General features: G+C 39.3%; 1 protein-coding gene across 1 annotated transcript in view; it reads right to left on the bottom strand.

Moving 5' to 3' along the window:
- CCDC148 (coiled-coil domain containing 148) overlaps positions 1-20249 on the bottom strand; it is a 125477-nt gene extending 105228 nt beyond the window's left edge. Inside the window, exon 1 of the mRNA XM_015820533.1 lies at positions 20196-20249. Within this exon, the coding sequence (XP_015676019.1) occupies positions 20196-20249 (54 nt within the window). The remainder of the gene's footprint in view (positions 1-20195) is intronic.
- Positions 20250-21036: the final 787 nt, after the last annotated feature.

Here is a 21036-nt window from a genome sequence, read left to right as displayed (position 1 = left end):
TGTAACTGGATCTATCCACCTTGCTTCTGGTCATCCTCTTCTCTTTCCCTCCACATTTTCCACCACTAGAATCTTTTCCAGAGAGTTGAATCTTTGCAAAATGTGTCGCAAGTAGGATAATTTGAGCCTGCTCATTTATGCCTTGAGTGACAAGTCTGAATTGATTTGTTCAATGATCCCTCCGTTTGTTTTCTTGATTGTCCATGATATTCTCAAATCTTCTCCAACACCAAAGTTCAAAGTCATCAATACTCTTCCTATATTTCTTCTTTGATGTCCAATTTTCACTATGACTCACAGGTTTGTAAATCAAGGCACTTGAAAATCTTTTTCAAGGTCTTCATGGCTACTTTGCAGAGCCCTATTCTGTGGCATAGTTCTGAGTAGCCTCTTAATCACATTTACTACTCAGTAAATGCAACTAGTCCAGAATGCAGCAGCCTATGAACTCACTGGCTCTCGCAGTTGGAAATATTTAATATTGATTCTGCAAGCCCTGCATTGTTTGCCAATTAGTTTCCAGGTACAATTTAAGGTGCTTGTATTGATTTATATTTTATAGCTTGACACTGGGTACCTGCAGGACTGCCTATTGTAGCTGGAATCAATCTGACCCACTTCTGATCTCACACTTCCGAAAGGTGAGAAGGGCTGAAGTTAGAGGATTTTGCTTTTCTGTGACAACACTGATGATTCCTAATGGAGGTCAGGTCAGAATCCTTCTTGTTGATCTTCGAGAAGATTTCAAAAATATATTGGAAAGGGCATTTTCTATTTTCATGTAAGAACCATGCCACCTTTTATTTCTTTACTTTTGTTTTCACATTATTGATTTTACTTTTTGGCTTTTATTGTTATCTTTTGATCACACTAGGGATCCTTTAAATTTTACTGCATGGAAGCTGACAATCATATCGCAGTGGCATATAAATAAAATAAATAATTACTATGTGCAAAAGAAGGGTAGAAATGCTAACTGAAACTTTTGCTATAAACACAAAGTGTCCTCATTCTTACTCATTTTTACACAAGCACCCCCTCCCCATGTTGTTGGTTTGTTGTTTTTTAAAAAAAAACTTGTGAAAGTTTATTGATCTCAGAATGGATATAACTATAATGTATGTAAAACAGCTGCAACTCCACACATTCAGAAACATTTAAAATCTTGCTTCGTAATTATCAGGAACATTAAGGAGTAGAAGTGCAGTGCTAGTTTAATCATGAATTGTCCTATCACACGCTAATATTCTTATAAACTGAAGATCTCTTATTAGCAAGCACCATGTGAAATACTGTTCCAACATCTTAGATGACCTGTTAAGTATTCACATATGCAATTATCTTTCACACATACACTGTAACTGTTACATACAGCTGCCCACTTAATAATTAGCTTTTAGCAATGATTGCAATATAGTCAGAAATAAAAGATTCAATATGCTCAAAATCTGCACTTGAGAGTTGATCCATATGCAACAGAATGTTTCAGGAATATGCTTTTTAAGAGTCAGTACCCAGATAAAGAAAGTAATAATTTATTGTATCCATATATTTACCTTGTAATACATGTATTCAAAATAACCTCTTTTAACTCCACAGCAATAATTAAACTAATTTCAATATATATTAAAAGGTTCAAATGTAAGACGGTAAAGCTGTTTTATTAGGATATTGCCAACTAAGAATAAAAAGTGATGAAGTTGTTGCAGTCAACATTCATTGCACATTTGTTGAAAAGCAGCCATACAAATTTTAGTAATTAAGGGAACCCCAGAAAACTAAGTTTAGTGCCCTATGATAACATCTCACCTCCCCCCCCTCTCCCCCCATAACAATTAGGAGGGAATGTGACTAGCTTTAAAAAATATTTCTGGAAGCTAGAATTTGCCTGAGCAAACAAGAGAAAGATAAAAATAAAAAGATAACACTGTAATTCCACTGGCATTATTTCTAAAAAGCAAATCTCACTAAAACCAGTGGGGTTTATACTTAGGACACAGATGCGCTAAATCAAGTTTTTCTCCCCAGCGCTTCTAGAATCCTCCCTTCCTATACCGTATAGCCATTTTGCCTGTTCCTCCATTCCAGGCTCTTTCCCACACATTAATCCTTCCCGGTATCCCTCTCGCGTACACACGTACATACAAACACACGACACCCCCCCCGCCCCCGAAAGACGCAAATACCCCGCCTCGCCTGAAGGAACTGCAGCTCCCTAGCCCTCGGCCGGTCTCTTCACAGCATCGGTAACCTTAGCAACCGCAGGTGCGGGAGCCATTGGCCAGTTTAACACGAGGCCGCGGCCAATCGGGATCTGAGCTGACCCGCCCTCCGCCAATCTGAGCGAGGCGTAGGGCAGGGCGCCTTGTTGACGTCTAACGCGGAGAAGCGGGGGTGCGAGGGGCGGGAAGAAGCGGGAGGAGAGCCTGCGAGGGAGGTGGAGGGAGGATTTGTGCTGCTCGGCGGTGGCACGTTAGGCTCACTACCATGGACGCCCCGGGGTAGGGCCCTTCCCGGCGGGGTGGCCGCGGCCCCTCTGCGCCCACGAAGACCCAGCGCCGGCGGGGGAGGGGCTCCTGGCTCAGTCTACGCGGTGAGTGACCCTTCCCGGCTTCTCTCCCGGAGCGGGGAGAAGAGCCGAGAGCTCCGCGCCCGAGAGCCGCGGTGGGCGAAGAGCAGCGGGGCACGGAGGGAACGGCCTGCCGGAGATCCCGCTGCGGAGGTGGAAGTCGGCGCTGCTTCTTTTTTTTTTTTTTTGATCCTAGCCTTCCTCGTCCGGTCCCCGCCGCTCTTCCTTGCTTACCTGCCCCTCCACTTCCTCCTGCTTGGATGGATTAGCTCGCTCCTTTCGCCTCCTGCTAACTTTTCCTTCCCGCCTTACGCTGCCTCTCTCGGATCTCTGTGTGTCCCCCCCCCCCCCCNCCCCCCCCCCCCACTTTTTAAAGAAACTTGTCTAACTCCAATAATAGTGCCCCCTCTAATAAGCACATTACTTCTTTTTTTCTTTAGTCACCACCTTTTTCCTTGCTCGCCTGTGCCTGCCTTCTCTGTTCAGTCCCTCTCGCGGTTGCCGTTTTAGGGTCCCCCCCCCCTTTTTTTATTTTTTATTTTTTATTCCTCCCTCCTACAGGAGGCATCCTTCTCAGGATCTTTTTGCTTGTGTGGTTAAAAAAAAGAAAAATCTGCTTTGCACTCTAAATATTGGTATTTCTGCCTTTTCCCTGTCTTGTTTCTTTCTGTAAAGGGGGCTCCACCTAGAAATATTCTCCCTTTTTTTATTTAGCAACTTGCTTTAGGCAGATTTCCCAAGCCTTTAATATTCCTTGTCTCCTTTGCCCTTGCATATTTGGGTGCCTGCGTTAAATAAAATACCTTTCTCCTAGCTTTGACTTAGCCATTTGACTTAGCCTTTTCTATCTTTCCTCTTCAACGCTGTTCGTCAAAAGCTGCTTCCTTAAAAACTCTACATTTTTATATAGTATTATTCTCTCTTCTAAAGATTCCTGTCCCTTCTCTTTAAGCGAGGCTTACCCAGTGTCCTTCGCCCAGTGAACAGTATTTTAAATGCATTGCTCCCCTTTTTAGCTTTGTCCTTGAATTAAAATGAATATATTTCTGTGAAAATGTTCACTCTTTATCTTACAAATGTTGCATTCTGTTAGTTTCTTCTCTAGTTTTTTTTCATTTCTTAAACCTACCATGTTACTACATAAACCCTTTCAGTTTTTCCCTGGCTATATGTATGTCTCTTAAATGGTTACAAGCTTTTTGCTCCTTCCTTCATCTCTGTCTTCTCCCAGGTTGCCACTGTAGAAATTTTCTGCTTCTTTAGTCTTTTTCTTTCTTAAAAAGGCTGATTCCAGTCCTCTTGATTCCCTATTAGCAAGTTTCCCCCCTTTTTGGCCCTCTGATTCCTTCTCTCTTAACCTGCTGAGCCTCTCCTCACCCAACCTTGCCCAGTCTTGCATTTTCTCTCATTTGCTTGTTAGAGCTACTTGCAACCCGGTTGGGGGAGCAAATCCATGGAGAGCTTTTAGTGTGTCTTCTCTCAGTGGACCTCAACTACTGCCCCTCTGCAGTTGCTCTGTAGGGAGAAGACAAAACGAGCAAGGGGCCAACCTAGCTCTGGCTACATATTTGAGGAGTATATAACACAGCTGTGTGTGTGGATGGAAGCTGTTGGTGCTCTGGACAGATTAAGAGGCAGGTGTGTGTGCCTGTGAGTTTAATTGGTTGGGGGGGGGACTCTTGTTTGTTCCTGGAGCTTTTAGATAGGGCAGGAATGTGAGGAATGCCTTGAAAGCCAGCTGCAATAGATCGGTTCCTTGTGTCCAAGCTTTCAAAGGTCACCGGACCATCTATATAGCAGCTAGCATCTCTGCCTGACTACTGCAGAGAATGTGTGGGAGCACTATCTGTACTACATGCATTACGTAGGATCAGGTTAGATTCTAGTCACAATGCTATCTACTTGAAGACTGGTTTTGAAGGCAAGAAAGATTGCTGTGGCCTATCCTCATTACCAAGGGTACAGCTTGCTTAACTCCTCCTTTTCAAACATGTCAAGTTGTATTCTAACATAATCCAGGTTAGTGCTGTAGCATTCTTTTACATGTTATGAAGCAGAGCTTTGGAAACCAAGTGCTGGGAAAACTGGGAGATTCTGAGAGAGTGGAATGAGGGGAAAATATTAAATCTGCATTGTGCTAAGGAATGTTTTATGGCTTTTTTATATTAAATGCCGGTGCCAGAAAATTAATCTGATGGTATCTTTATGGAGTGCTTATTAGAACCTCTTCTTGTTAATACTGAGCTGCAAGTACCCCCACCTCTTATAATACTCATCAGATTAACCAATAGAGAAGCTGTGTTTTCCTAATGTTGGGCCAGAAAGAATTATGTGGTTCAGCTAAATTACTGGGCGTGTCAATTATCATTTGAAATCACATTGAAGGGCAGTGGGACAGAACAATTGCCAACATATCTTTTCCCAGATTTGCATCTAATAATTCTGTGGGTTGAGACTGTTCATCTATTTGAGCTGCCAACACCAGTTAATTTGATATTTGGATGGGGGTGCTTAGGTCGATATCTTAGGTTGGAGGAGATAAAAACATGTTGAAAAGTTTGAAGCAGAATAGTTTAGCTGTAGGTAAAGGGGAATCATCTACGTGTCTGGACATGGTCTAAAAGTAGACTTTTTCTGTTTGTCTTTAAAAAAAAAAAAGCCTGGCAGATGAAAGGAAATAATTACAATGCTTCAGTAATGAAGAAACTATAGCAGTAGCTGCCAAAGCAAGTCCCAGAGCATATCATATAGGCTGCTGTTCTGACATGTTTGGGGCAGTTTTTGTAAATAGGACATAGTGAATTGGCTATTACATTTAATTAAAAGGTATCTACTCAGAAAAGTTAGACAGGATGTTCTTCACCTCAGCAGGTATTGCAGTTATTTTGATGAAGTGATTATATTTTTAAGCTTTAAAAGGTTCACACTGTCATATGCTAAATAATATTTATGGATAACTTATTGAAAATAAATGTTGCAAAATATTTAGAGATATAGCTGCTTTGCTCAATACATGATGATAATGGGAATAGAGCAATATGTTTTGTTAACGATATATTCTGGATTCTTCTTTCACATGTAAGGTTTTATAATTGATATGTTTGTCTTCAGAGGAAGGATTACAAGTGCCAGCACATTTAAATGGATGTTTATAATAGTTATATAGAATTAGTAAAAGAAAGCAAAAGATTTGGCAAGCAGTATATTCTTCCTGTCTGCTAAAGACTAAGCATTACTAAAATGAGATAAAAATACATTTAAAAAAAGAATTTAGTACTCTGAAGCTTTTTCAACTGCAGTGATTACTAAGATCTTTAAGTACCCAAATATTTTTATGAATTATAAAAATGTTGCATCCATATGTTGTCATTTCTTAGCTCAAGGTGGCATATGTAGTAGTCTGCTCTAATATTACTCCAGGAACAAGAGTACTTAAACTGAACAATTGCAATTTAACATGTGCAATCAGATGAAAAATATTATATAGCTGGAAAATTAGCTGAGGGTAGAAGAGCATTTAACATAGTAGTAAGTCATTGTACTGCGCTGTTAAATGTATGTATCTGCTATCCCCTTTCCCAGATGATTTGATTTTTCCCTTTAACCATCCTCTGGTAAGGTTACAGCAATTATGGAACCTGCAAAGGTCAGATAGAACTTTGTATATCTTGTAACATCCTAAGAGTTCTCAAACCTCCCTATATACATTAGTTACTCCAACCAGTTTATTTTGGCATTAAGGTACCATCAAATCCTCCTTCCTTTTTTCCTTCTAAGATCCTTGTGACACAAAGATAGTCTTAGATCCTTTTTGTAGGATCATTAATGAAGCTCCCAAGTACAGAATATATTTAATTTTATGTTTCATTTTTAAAATTGCTCTCTTTATTTAAACATTGCATTTAGAGTAATACTTGTAAATTCCTGTTCATATGAAATAGAATTTCCCCCAGAATGCTTGAGCAAAATGATTTGAAAATAAGATTTGTACTGTATGAACAATCCAATAAGAATGTTTCTGTACTAAAAGGTAAAATACATTCTTGGGAAATAGTTACAGTAATCTGTAATATAGCAAATGACTCTTTTTATCCTGGAGAATAATATCATCTTAATAATCCAAGCAGTTTCTCAGTCAGTTTTTATTATTCATCACAAGAGATTTTTGTGTACCTCCAAAAATTAAAAAAAGAAAAATCTGCCAAGATACATTGGTCAGGGTATGTTGATTGTACTTCAACTATCTAATCACTTAAGTGTCAGGAGAGGCTATCCAGTTGGGATTGTAGAGCATTATTTTGCTCTTGCTCCTCCTTTTTTCAAAGTATTGTATCATTCATGTCTTTTTGTCAGTCTGTTACAACTAGCCTGAAGAGTGAAAGCTAAAATGTGTGCAGTTGCCACTGAACTCAATGAAAAATAGATATAAGATGAGAAGTGACAGAAATAGAGAGAAAAGGGGGGAGGATTAAATGGAATGGGAAAAGGCCTGTAAAATAAGAGAATAGGAGAGATTAGCCTATGGACTGGTAGTTAGATGCTATAATGAGAATTATGGAGGGGGCGGAAAGAAGGTATCTGAGAAATTGAGCATCTGAGACATTTATGGTTAGGCTAATTGGAAAATGCAAAGTAGCTGAGGGGAAGAATGCAGAGATCTATAACTAAATTTTCTATCTAGATTTGGATTTAAATGTTTATATTTTAGAATTTTCAGGGCACCTCGAAGTCAGTACCTAAAAGTAATGCAATAATTATCTATTGACATGGGCTCCTCCTTAACTGCAATAATAATAGCAACATTTCCTGTTCAGTGGATTACCCCGGTTGAGATATGCTTAGTGACAGTTTGACATTTTTGATATGTTTAATTTAATTAATTACAGATTGATATGGTATGGTGAAGTGAAAAATATGGCGAGAACAAATCAGGGCAAGTGGAATTCTAAGGTGATGCAAGAAAAGAAATGCAAGAAGAAAAATCTTCAGATTGATTTATGGACATCTGATCCAAGTACTGACCAGGCCAAACCCAGCTTAGCTTTTGAGTCTAGCCAGGTGCTGCCACCTACTGAAATTATAAAGGAGACCTGGGAGCAACTCTGAAGTAACAGAGGGGTTCCATCATCAGAAAATTGTAGAAAGGGTATTGCTAAAAATGGACAATGATTTGGGTTTTAAAATGATATATAGGTACATGCATTTATACATTCTTTAATAAAAAAAGAATAATCTGTGATAGTACAACAAAAGTACAGTATACACACCATATATTTCAAGGACTAAGATAAACTAAAACATTTTAATCATAAAATTAAATGTGTAGAAATAAGTTAATTATGCCATCTTAAGAAATAATTAGAAGTTTATAAAATTGGAAAGAATATTTACTACTATTTGTCACTATTTCAAAGGTAGGTGCAGATAGTTACATAAAGGAAAAATAAAAATGAAATCAGAAATAAAGAGGATCGAAAAGTCAGTAAAAACTTTTCCAATACTGATCCAAAGGTTTCTTAATAAATTGATATAATTTTAATTTATTTGTTCTGAATCAATTAGAAAAAAACTAAGGTTTCAATTCAAACTTTGTTTTTAAAATATTTTGAATAAATTCTTGTACTTCTTTCCAGTACTTTTACGATTTTTTTATATGACTTCATCATATGATAAAATATTCATTTTGTATAATGGCGCTTCAGACATTTTCATTTTATTTATTTTTGCAATTATTAATGGAGTTACGTACCATCAGTAAAGTATTTTGTATTTATTTTATCTTAGATTATAGCATGGGGTAAATTTTATTGTGATTTTTCATAAGTCTTCCCAGCTGATGGGAAAATAAACTAAAACCAAAGGGGGAACAGTAAAGACAAAGAGGGAAAAAAGGATCCATATAATGTTCATATAAAAATAATTCAGTTCTTGAACTTAAGTGTAGATCATATAACAACATATTACTCCCTCTTCTCATTTTAGAATATAAAAATATTCCAAAAATTGGTATAGAACAGTGGTGGCGAACACGTGCCAGAGGCGGCACTCGGAGCCCTCTCTGTGGGCATGTGCGCTGTTGCCCCTCCTCTGCCCACGGGCCCCTCACTAGCAGCCCCCCTGGAGGAGAGTCGCCCCTGGCGCGGCCTGCACGGAGCAGCGCAGCTAAGGACATAGCCAGGCAGTAGGAACAAGACTCCGCCCTCGCGCCCCATAGCGTGCAGATGCTGCTGCGGGGTGTGGGCAGAGGGCGTGGCTTCCATGGCGCTGCAGGGCTGCCTGGGTGATCTGCGGCAGGCCATGGAGGCGGTGCGTAGCCCTGCGAGCAAGGGGGAGACGGGGCGGGGGGCAGTTTTTGGGCACTCGGTCTCTAAAAGGTTCGCCATCACTGGTATAGAACATTTATTCTCAATCTATACTTTAATAACAGGAGTGTAATTTTTTTCCATCTATATAAAATAATACTCTTTGCGAAACCCCAAGCTTGATAGATCCAGAGAGTTCTTCACAGAATGTGAAATTCCAAATGTATTTATTTAAAGAATCTATATGGCCATCAATCTCACATAGTAATCCTAGGCAATTCACAATTCAGAGGAAAACCAATAAAATGACATATCTTTCCTATGAAGGCAACATAGCAACCAGTAGAACTAAACCTCTCCCCCTCCCCCCACCAGTTCAAGTCTATCCTAGCTGAATGTTTGGGGGAAGAACCAGGTATTCACAGTCTTCTGGAACAGAGGTCCCGAACCCCCGGTCCTTGGACCAGCACCGGGCCGCAGTATGCCAGAAATCGGCCTGCGCAAACAAGCGAAGCCCCATCCATGGGATGCAGGCAGCACACAAAACCACGCTCCCTCCGGTCCGTGAAAAAACCTCCCCCCACAGAACTGGTCCCTGGTGCCTAAAAGGTTAGGGGCCTCTGTTCTGGAAGGCTCAAAGTAGAGGCACATTGGATGTGATTCAAGGTGCTGGTTGCTGCCTATAAACCCTATATGGCATATAGGGCCTGGTTACTTGAGGGATTGTCTGTCTCCCATCGTATCTGCCCAAGCAATTCACCCTGACAGGGTTAGTGCTGTCTGGGTTCCATCAGTTACACAATGCCACTTATCAAGATTCTGGAAGCATGCTTTCTTTATAGTAGCACCTACCCTCTGGAATGAGATTCCCCATGAAATCCATCTTTTGTCTTAGTGATATCTTGAAGGGCCTTAAAGTTCTAGCTCTTGTGTTTGATGCCCCTTTCTTTCTGTTCCCCTGTGGGTTTATTTTCTTTGCCATCACTGTTCCTTTGTCTTGTGCTGTTATCTTTCTTGTATTCTCTGTTTAAATGTTTTAACAATTATAAACTACCCAGAATCAAGACTATCTCAAGTGGTATATTGTTCCAAAGAGCTAGCGAACCTATAGAAAAGTCATAGATGACAATATTTCAGGAAAGGGACCTTATAGCATGCCCATCCTGACTAACTTAGTAGGATGGGCAGATGTGCTCAAAGGGAGGCAGCCCCACAAGTAACCTGTCCCTGTCCCATATAGGGCTTTAAAGATGATAACCAGCACTTTGAATTACAACTGGAAATCAGTGCAACTTGCATAATAGCTATGTAATATAGATAAATTGTGGGTGCTCATAGCTGCATGCACAGTTTGGGCCATTTGCAGCTCCCAGCTGGTCTTCAAGAGTAGCCCTTTATAGAGTGCATTGCAGTAATCTGATTGAGAAGTATCAATTCGTATTTTCTTAATTTGTTTTCCAAAATTGCATATTCCTATTCTTCTATTTTTCATCCATATTACCAATACAAACCTTTATCTTGTTTTTTTAGTTTTATGCAAAAGGGAATTGTTTCTTTGTTTACATTTCATATTTCTTAGCAATTTAACTCCCTCGGAATTGTTGGTTTTACTTGAAATACAAGAACTCTTAGAGATCTTAGTGTTATATTAAAAAAAAAGTCCGGAGACTATGAAATACAGAGAAGAGTAAATCTAATGAAGAATGTAATGGAATAAAGATAACCTTTGAAAATTCTTGACTTGAATCAGAAAAAACACTAGCCAATGCCATTTAATTAGAGTCAAACTTGTTCTGCTTGTCTTCCTTCCATCAGCTTTGTAGCTTGGCTGCCTGCAATTGGATACTCAGCAGTGGTAATGAAATGCGCCCCATGTTTCTTTCTTTGGCTGCACAGGAATAACCTTGCAGCATTTGAACCAGTTAGATTTTTCTTAAGTTGACAAAAGTACTGTGTATAGGTTTAGAAAATACATTAGGTTTTTCTTTCTTTTAATCGTTGTTTAATATGTGTGTGCAAAAGTTGCTTTGTTTGTCTTGGAGCAGATATATGGTCTAGGTTTAATGATATAGTGAGGCTCTGTCTGTGCTTTAATTATATGGCAAATAAAAAACAAGAATTCAGCCAGTAGCAAAGTTAGATTTAAAGCAGAACTATACTTTTTTTACAAAACATAGTCAAACGTCATCAGAAAAAACTATTATACATCAGTGGTAACATTTTTGGATTGTGCCATCTATAGTAGAATAGGCCCTATATTTTAGTGGACAGAATAATGTAGTGGTAGAATAGAAGTAAAAAATAAAATTTGCATGGTAGATATAGGGTTGCCAACTCTTTTACTTATAAGACAATCTTTGATTTTAATCATTAATAGAAACCCACGTTTTTATTGACTAGAGTTAAGTACTAATGTTAAAATATTTTATGAAAATTTGGGCTCTGGGGGGACAAAAAATATTCCAGTTTTAAATAGGAATTAAAAAAATAACCTAATATTGGATCCACAGTAGTTGCTTGCCTCTTTAGGAAAATAGTATATACTCATTCATGAACACTGGATTATTCTAAAGTTGATTACTGATGATGGCAGATCACCTAATCATTCCTGATTAGAACCTTTTGAATTTTTTGTAAGCAGTCAGCTACAATCTCTGATCTGAAAGTCTGATATTTTGAGATTGTACTTGCATTTGTCAAGATGCCAACTAAGCAGAATGTTTAACTGAAATGTAGTACTGACCTTTTACCCCTACTTCTACGATCATCCAATAGCTAACACGTAAATGTGGTGCAAGTATTAAATTCCTGCTGGTGATATAGAAATGTACTGTTTTTGCTTGATATAGTTTCCTATAACAAAGTACTCTGAGTCTCTACAACCAGGAAGTGACATATTTCATAATTACTTACTGTTGAATTGTATTTCTGTGATGGAATGTCTGGATTCCCAGGAGAGAGGGAATGCCTTCCTTCCCTCCTAGGAATCCGAACAACATTTCATCACAATTTCCTCTTAATATCCTATGCTTACACACTAAATCTTCTGAAATTTGAGTATATAAAGAATTTTGATGATTGATTTCTGGTTATTAAAAATATAAATTAAAGAACTGAAACATATTCCTCAGACTTGTTGGCTTCAACACTTTTTAAAGGTACTTCCTTCATGGGCTTCATAATCAGTGATCCCTAGATCAGTGCTTGAGAAAATTTTAATTAAATCTCAGATACTTAAAAATGACAGTGACGTATTTCACTAATGATATAATATTACCAGCACATTAACATTTCTGGGCCATCAAAGGTTTGTATCAAATTACATTCATCTCTTGGTAAAATGGACCTTACTGAAAAAGGTAAATTTTCCTTCACATCAAGCTATATTCCTGGCAGTTTCATGAATAGAGCCTTACAGTTTTCTTGGCACTTAGAAAAGGAAGGGTGAATGGCAACTAGGTATCCCTTCTTCCCCTTTTTTTCTTTAGGAAGCATCCGTATTATTTTTTCCAAAATAAACTTTAAAATATGCTTTTAAAAGGGTTCAGCAGAAAAGTATGGATGGCAGTTAAAGAAAGTGCAAAAAATTTTTTTAAAAAGAGCTGAAAGACACCCAGAGAGGTCAGTAGTAATGCCTAGAATAGGTTGATCCCCTCTTCTCTGTGGCAACCCCTCAAATACTGGAACATTGCTATCATGTCACCCCTAGTCCTCTTCATTAAACTAGACATGTGTTATTAAATTAGACATCTGTGTTAGTAGGCAGTCCAAAGCACAGGCATCTGAAAGATACCAGGCTCTGGCATGTAAAGGTCCTAGATGCTAGCTACAAAGAAGAAGAAAAATAGGAAGATATGTTCAAAATGAAAAAAAGAAAAGCAAATCCCTAGTATTTTTTAAAAAATGAAAACTAATAAAACCCTGACTTCCAAGAGTATCTCTTATCTCCCTGGCTCTAACTTATGCTATCTGACAAGTTGAACTGACAATGTGGAAGTTTGCCAGGGTTTTCTTCCAGGATGTTTTTTTTTTTCATTTTCTTTTCTTTTTAAACTTCCCAGTCCCATCCAAATGCTAACCAGCTTTGACCTTGTGTTGTTTGGGTAGCTCAGAGCTGCCACTTTGCAAATAAAACCTCTGAATTGGAGACTGAAGGAGAAAATAAAGTATGGTGGCCATGGAAATCTCTTTACATGATGTGTAACTATTGCTTTCTTTCATTTTGCTTCATTATATTTGTATTTTTATAAAACCACAATTTCTGCATTCCTTGTGCAGAAAACCTTTAACATAAAAAAATCAGTTATTTTTATGAAAACCCTTAAAAACAGGCTAGGAGGGAGAGGTTAGTCCTTATGTTGGTCTGTGGACCAATACTGGTCCGCGGCATGCCAGCAACTGGTCCGCACAAACAAGGAAAGCCCATCCACAGGATGAAGGCAGCACACAAAACCCCTCCGGTCCACGGAAAAATCTCTCTACATGTAACCGATTCCTGGTGCCCAAAAGATTGGGGACCTCTGTTGTAAAGCATATAAAATTGATATATTTTAATCATGTAGCATTTTCCTGAAGACTTGAGTTTTCTTTGAATTAAAAAATACAAAGTATTTTTATTTACAAGTAATTATTAAGTTTGGTGGATTTACTCCCCAGTCAATATGGATTTTCATTCATTCATTCATTCATTCATTCATTCAGCATATAGTACATATGGATAGTATCTACAAACTACAAATATCTTCTATCTGTGCATGTGTTTCACAACATTAATCACGCCATTCAGAGGACTAGTACTTGAAAGAGATAAACTTCTCCCCAAGAGTCGGGGTCACCTAATGATTAGATGTATTTTCTTACGCTTGTTTGTTATTTGATAATTGTTTTCCTTGCTATATTTGTTCATCTTTTCAGGGAAATATTGTAAGGCAAAGAATTTTAATTATGTGGAATTTATTTTTATATTCAAATTTAATATATATTTAACCTGTATTGGTTTGATGCTTGGTATTGTGTTTAGCTGAGATGTTGCTTTATTTAGAGGAAGCTTGGTTGCTTAGTTACCTTTTTCTTTTAATGGAAAATCTCCAACAATAAAAAAACAACTGTAGTTGCTCAATATTTGCCAGTTCAACAGTGTACCCCAGAGTATCCACATTTTCATAGAAAAGTTTTATCTTGAATAGCAATCCAATGCATACAGTAGAAAAGGCAAGACTGTAGAAAAGAAGCTTCTGTCATTCTCATAGGCAGAGCAATCAATTTCGGGTGAAAAAATGTGATTCTTATTCTTTTTTTTACCATTTTTCAATCAAAAGAAATTTACTTAATATAAGCCAATAAAATCATTTGCTAGTGTAGATTATCTTCTGGCTTTCTCATAGGGTATTACTAATTTACAAGAAGCTGATGAAGACTGAATTTAACTGCATTGCATTAGGAATCTTTATAGTTACAAACTGTGGCACTACCTTTACATGTTTTTATATGCTAGTAAAATAATTTGATGCATTATTATTAAGAATTGCTGGTCTTATTACAGAATGGTCATGCTGTGTCTTAAGTAATACCTTGACATGACTAAAACATTAAAATGATGGATTGCTTCTTGAGTAGATTAGAATGATTTCTTGAACTTATTTATTAATAGTCATTCAGTGAGGACATTTATCAAAACTTATACAAATTGAATGTCAGTGGACTGAATTTACTCAATCTCTTATTAGGAACCTATGCTAAACAAAACTGGTGCTTTCTCTAATTATCTGTTTAATAAATGCTTACTATGTTGGCATTATTTTTTGAAGTAAAATGACTTATACAAATTAGTGTATATAATGCAAGCGTGTTTTTAAGTATACTAAATGGAGATTTAAAATATTTGGTATTTTAAAAATTTGCACTTTTTTTAAAAAAATGAAGCAGTATTAAAGTGGTGAGGCTAGTTGACCTGTCAAGACTACCTGAGTGCTTTCCTAGCTGTGGCTTCTACTTGCTGTGCCAGCAGGAACTTTGAATCCAAGAGAATACCAAGATTGCACACCAACATTTTTTCAGAGGACATGTAACCTTGTTCACAGCAGGGGATGGTACCTCCATGGATCTGTAGGGATTCTATACCAACATCAACTCTATTGTATTGAGATTCAGTCCCAGTCTGTTTCTCCCATGTAGGCTTGATTGCTTATAGGCATTGGGATTTCCACTGCAATTCCACATTGGCCAGGGGTCAAGACGTAAAGCTGGGTATTAACAGTATGGATAATAAACCCAACCAACAGATTGTCTCCCTTAGTAATCTAAAGTTTTGATATGTGGATATATCATCTAAGATGGGGTCAAGGACTGGTCCCTATAGTACCCCATTTGATTTATTAATTTATATAAATAAAAATGTAAATGTTCGTTTGTTCAAAATCTTAAATCTCCGAATGTTCTTCACCGATTGCTTTGAAATTTTGACACAACGTTGCATTCGAATACACGTGTGTTTTTATATACCTACTATTTTTTTATATACCTACTATTATATAGATGTCACACCTGTGACACAAACGTGCGCTTTCTCTTTTCTTTCTTTTCCATTTAACCCAGCGGTTTTCAACCTGTGGGTCGCGACCCCTTTGGGGGTCGAATGACCCTTTCACAGGGGTTGCCTAAGACCATCGTAAAACATATATTTCCGATGGTCTTAGGAACAGAGACACCGCTCCTCTATCCGTCTCCAGGCGGATAAAAACAACACAGAATTAAAGCAAGAATGGTAAGAATTAAAGCATCAAAGGAGCAACTCCCCACCTCTCAGGTAGAGCTAGCAAGAGCCAACGACTCAGCCCGCCTTCTCCCAGCCTTTTCATCAATCAGAAGCCGTGGCCCGGACATTGGCGTCCGTGACGTATCTTCACGGTGGAGCTGCTCCAGATCGCGCTTGCGTGCAGTCGCTCGCGCCTCGGTGAAAGAGGGGAGACGGGCTGGCGGGGAGTTGGGGGGAGAGGCAGGAGGAGGAGGAAGGAGGGAGGGAGAGAGGGAAGGAAGGGTTATTAGCTGTGAAATCAGCACGCCGGAGGGCTTTGCCGTGGGGGTGGGTTCCTTTTGTATTTTGATTCCCTCCCTTTTGGACGGAGGAATGGACATTTTATGATCTGGGAGAAAAACAAAATCTGGTGTCTGTGAATAAAAGCGCCGGTGATCATCTTTTCTTTCCGCCAGCTCGCCTTGATACATTCAGTGCAATTGCTTTTTTAAATCGCGCTTTTGGATTGTATTTTTAAAAAAATCTTAGCTTTAAAACAAAACAAAACTGGAAAGCACATTCTTAGAGCAAGGCGCAGACTTGGTACCTCTCTCTCCCCCGCGCCCCCCCCAATCCCCGGGTATTTTTATTTTTGGTTGGCAAAATCGGATCCGCAGCTGCTAAATGAATAGTGGCTTGCGAGGGAGGGGGCTACTGTGGGCAGCAGAAGACAGGCTGGTGCATCCGAGGTGTTCGCTCGCCTCCTTTCTGTTGAACACCCCCCGGTCTAGATCGGAGTTGCTGTTTTGCGCGGGCATGAGCCAGGATGGCCATTCATGGGGTTGGTCTCTGCCCTTGCGTGGGGGTGTTGCAAGCACCTTAAATGAGCCTCCCCACCCCAATCCGTGGGATTTTCTTCGGGGTTGCTAGGAGCTGCACTTAAACTCGGAATTGCCCGGCTGCAAGCGAAGAGAAGGGAGTTGGCGCGGGCAAGAAAGCCAGCAGCCCGAATTGCGAGCTTCCCTTCGCCTTTTTCGTCGTGAATCGGGAGCAAGCCAACCTCGGGATTTTCCCTCCTCCCGCCTTTAAACGGCTTCCTTTTATTCTGCCTCCCGCCTGGTCGGGATCCAAAGGCGAGGCTCCGATTGAGAAAGTGTATACTCCACTGCCAGAAATTGTTAGGAAAAAGGAAATGCACTGAGAGAGGGACTTGTCAGAAAACATTTAGATGAGAATCAAGTACGCTCAGTGGAAGGTGAAAATGTTGGAAGGAGGGAATGAAATAGCTGGAATCTGGGACAGCTGTAAAGTCGTATCCTTCTGTTTTGGGAAACTTCCATGAAAAAGTAGTCACGTAACCCCTCGCTTCATCCACAAAATGTTACAGGGGTTCTGATTTTTTATTTATAACCTTTTTCCTTTCTTCCATTCTCTTGCTGCTTTTCCTTCAATTGGTCATGTGATCAAAATGTGGATGCTTGGCAACTGGCCTGTATTTATGATGGTCATGTGATTATTTTTAGCAATCTTTTGACAAGCAAAGTCAATGGGGAAGCCAGATTCATTTAACAACTGTGTTCCTAACTTAATAACTGCAGTGATTCACTTAACAACTGCAGCAAGAAAGGTCATAAAATGGGTGCAACTCACTTAACAACTGCCTTGCTTAGCAACAGAAATGTTGGGCTCAGTCGTGGTCGTAAGTTGAGGACTACCTGTAGTTGTGGAATTCCTTTTGTTGGATGGTCTACTCTAGAGTCTGATCCTGCATATCAGATATTTACATTACGATTCATAACAGTAGCAAAATTACAGTTATGAAGTAGCAACGAAAATAATTTTATGGTTGGGGGTCACCACAACATGAGGAACTGTATTAAAGGGTCGCAGCATTAGGAAGGTTGAGAACCACTGCTGTAGGGTATCCTATTGTTATATAAAGTTTGGCTTTTTAAAAATGTAAACTGTCTAGTCATCTAGACTGAATTAAATAAATAAATGAACCACCAACTTAATTATCTCTGGCTGTGTTAATAATCTGATGATAAAGTAACTTTAATTAAAATTATTTTAAATCCTTATAAGAAATACGATAGATGTTCATGTCTGATCTGCCATATTACAATACTTTGCTTAATTTGGTGCTTTAAAGAGAACATATAGTAATCTAAGAAAAATGCATTTTATATTTCTGCTCTTTTACTAGTCTGAGTGTATATGTCATTCTGAATTCTGGCAAGCAAAATGACACAGTCAGTTAATAAGTAATCACGTAAAAGCATTTCTAGTCAAATTGTAAGGGGGCTGTACATAAGGTGAGACTAAGCAGAAGAAAGTGAGATTGGGCAAGAGCATTTCTTAGAGATATCATGGTATATCATCATATGTGAAAATTGGGTTCCCCAATAAGAGAAAAGAAGCGCTACCTGTTTTTCGGATGGTGAGAAATTAATTTGATTGACCTTAAGTCAATTAGTCTAATTTGCATTTCTGGACTAATGTGCTGGTGGGACATATTTTTCTACACATTCTGAAATGCAGTTTTTGGCTCAGAATTGCATTTGGATAAGCTTATATCAGGGACCATTGATATGAAAATTTAAATATTTTAAAAGATATTCTAATACTTACAACTGAATGCGTGAAAAATTGATTCCCACCAAACATTCTGATTCACCCATTACTTGGACATGTCTCACTTGCTTCATAATAAACACAAGTAAATAATCATAGACATATTGTTTCATTTGTTTAAAGTGACTGTATCAAACCTAATTCTCCTCCAGTGTTTCATTTTAATTGCTGCTGGGTATAATTTTGAACACACACACACACACAAAAACCCCCACATAAAATGCAGCGCTCATTTTAATATGAGTTTGTAAGGGATTTACAGTTAAAACATCCCATTTCATACTTAAACCAGCAGTTTCAAAATCAAATGGGATGCACTCAAAACTCATTTGAAAATCACTTCCAGTCCTGCAAAGAACAGTTACTGAGCATCTGCTAATTTGCTAAGTAAATTACAAATAAACACACTGAATCCCTTCAGAAGCAAAGTATATAGCTTATTAAGTGAATGTATGGGAGACATGCATTGAGATTGTGCATGGTAACCAGCTATTATTCATGACTAATCCTTTCAATAAATCCAGCCAGGTTGGGCTAATTCAGAACAGAAAAGTGAAGTGATCAGTTTTTTCTTTCCATTTTTCTCCAAGCCTTCTGAGTGAAATGTGAAAAGTGAAATGCCCCCTGTGTTTTGGAATAGCTTTCCCTTCTGACCAGGGTTAGTATTTTCCTTAGCCGCCAACAGGAGTTGGTAAAAACAGAATTGTTCTGAAAACCATTTGAAGATTGCGGCATGGCTGTCATTTTAATTATTATTATGGGCTGCTATTTTTGGCTGTATTTTTTGCAATGTTATGAAGTCATTTTGTATGATTTAAATGTGTTTTATATGATTATAGTTTATGGATGTAAACCACTGGGAGTTAGGATAGATTATGTTAATGTATACATAAATGACATGCAGCAGTTTTCTTTGTGAATGTTCGAAACTCCTCCAGAAGTTAATGGCATCTGTAAAAATGATATCCCTCCTCAGTTATTCTTGATCTAGATATTCTCTAGTGTTCTCTGAATTTCATATGATTTGTGTAAATACAGTATTAAGACTTTTCTATAGAAAAAAGCAACAAAATCTCAAAATCTATGATTCCTTTCTTTTTCTTTTTCTTTAAAGTTAGTGTTGCTTTGGTTTCTCCTTTTATGTATACATAATTTCCTCTAATACAATTTACATTTAAGTTTGTGGTTAAATTTATCAATTTAGGGTCTCTCTCTGAGATACAGTGTAATGGCTAAGATGCTAGACTGGGAGCAGTGGGATCAGACTGGGGGATGCTAGGTCAGTTATTCTCTTTCAGCCCTTTATTGGGAAGTTGAACATCTACCTATCAATCCTCACTGTGGAACAATATGTAAATTATGATTCATAATTTTCAGTGAAGAATCTTATGATTGTTTGGGTTGATTTTAAATGTACCAATAGATGAGAATATTTGTAGTACAGGGTTGAAATGAGGGGTCTTTGATGCTCTCTGAGCATGGTTGTTTTCTTGCAGAAGTTTTATTACCAAATAAGCTAATATCTACTAAGTCAGGGGTCTCAAACTCAATTTCATTGAGGGCCACATCAGTATTGTGGTTGCCCTTGGGGGGGAGGTGGGTGGGGGTGGGCGTGGCCTAGTGGATGGGTGGGCATGGCCTAGTGGATGGGCATGGCCAGTTCAACATCGTTCGCATCAGGGGCGCCTGTGGGGGCCTGGGCAGGACTGGGCTGGATCTGAGGGTCTCCTGTGGAGAGGGGTGGGACTGGAGAGAGTGCCGGGGCATGGTCCACTGGAGGAGCCTCACTTGTCCCTCTCAGGCTGTGGGAGTGGAGCCCCCATATGGTGGCATGGGCTGCCTGGAGCCCTGGGCAGCAGAGGTTATGAGCTTAGTACTCAAGCTCTCATGGCACCGGACCCCGCAGCCCATCCTAGCCCAGCCCCACTTCCCCAGGTGGGTGCCCAGCTGCACTTACCTCTTCCTCAAGGCTACTGCTGCTGTGCTTACTCTCCTTGGCCAGGTTGCTCATGGTGGGTGCAGAAGGGCAAAGTCCATCGGTCAGAGGGAGGCCCACTCCCTCTCCATGCGAGGAGAACTGGCTTTGTAACCAAAGCATCCTCAACAGTAGGATGGGAGACCACCAGGGGTTGGCGAAAGGGCAGCAGGGCTGCTGGTGGCCGTGCTAAGGCAGGACTTCCCTCAGACCCGCCCTCCCTCTTGTTCCAATCTCCCTCTTTCCTCCCTCCCTCCCTCTCATTCCCATCTCCTTTCCCTTCCTGTCCCCCTCCCTCCCTCCTTCCTTGCCTCCCTCCTTCTCATTCCCATCTCTTTCCTTCCTTCCATCCTTCTTTCCTTCCTGTTTCCCTCCTTCCTTCCTTCCCTCCCTCCCTCTGTCTCTCTGTGCCCAGGAAGGGATGAGAGGAGGGGGAGAGGTTGGAAGTGCTTCTCTTAAACAATAACAGAGTTGGAAGAGATCTTAGAGGTCTTCTAGCCCAACCCCCTGCTCAAGCAGGAGACCTATACCATTCTAGACAATGGAATATCCAATCTCTTCTTAGCCTCCAGTGATGGAGCACCCACAACTTCTGATGGCAAGCCTTTTCACTGGTTAGTTGTTTTCACAAGTCCTTAGTTTTAGGCTGATTTTCTTCTTGATTAGTTTCCATCTATTATTGCCTTCTGATGCTTTGGAAAATAGGTTGACCCCTTCTTCTCTATGGCAGCCCATCAAATATTGGAACACTGCTATCATGTCACCATACCCAATTCCCACAAACATTTGTCATATGTTTTAGCATCCAGCCCCCTAATCATCT

Source organism: Protobothrops mucrosquamatus, unplaced genomic scaffold (assembly GCF_001527695.2).
Source record: "Protobothrops mucrosquamatus isolate PMUCROS unplaced genomic scaffold, P.Mucros_1.0 scaffold1139, whole genome shotgun sequence".
NCBI classification, from domain to species: Eukaryota; Metazoa; Chordata; class Lepidosauria; order Squamata; family Viperidae; genus Protobothrops; species Protobothrops mucrosquamatus.
Note: the sequence above shows the minus strand (reverse complement) of the source record. Positions and strands in the feature narration are given on the sequence as shown.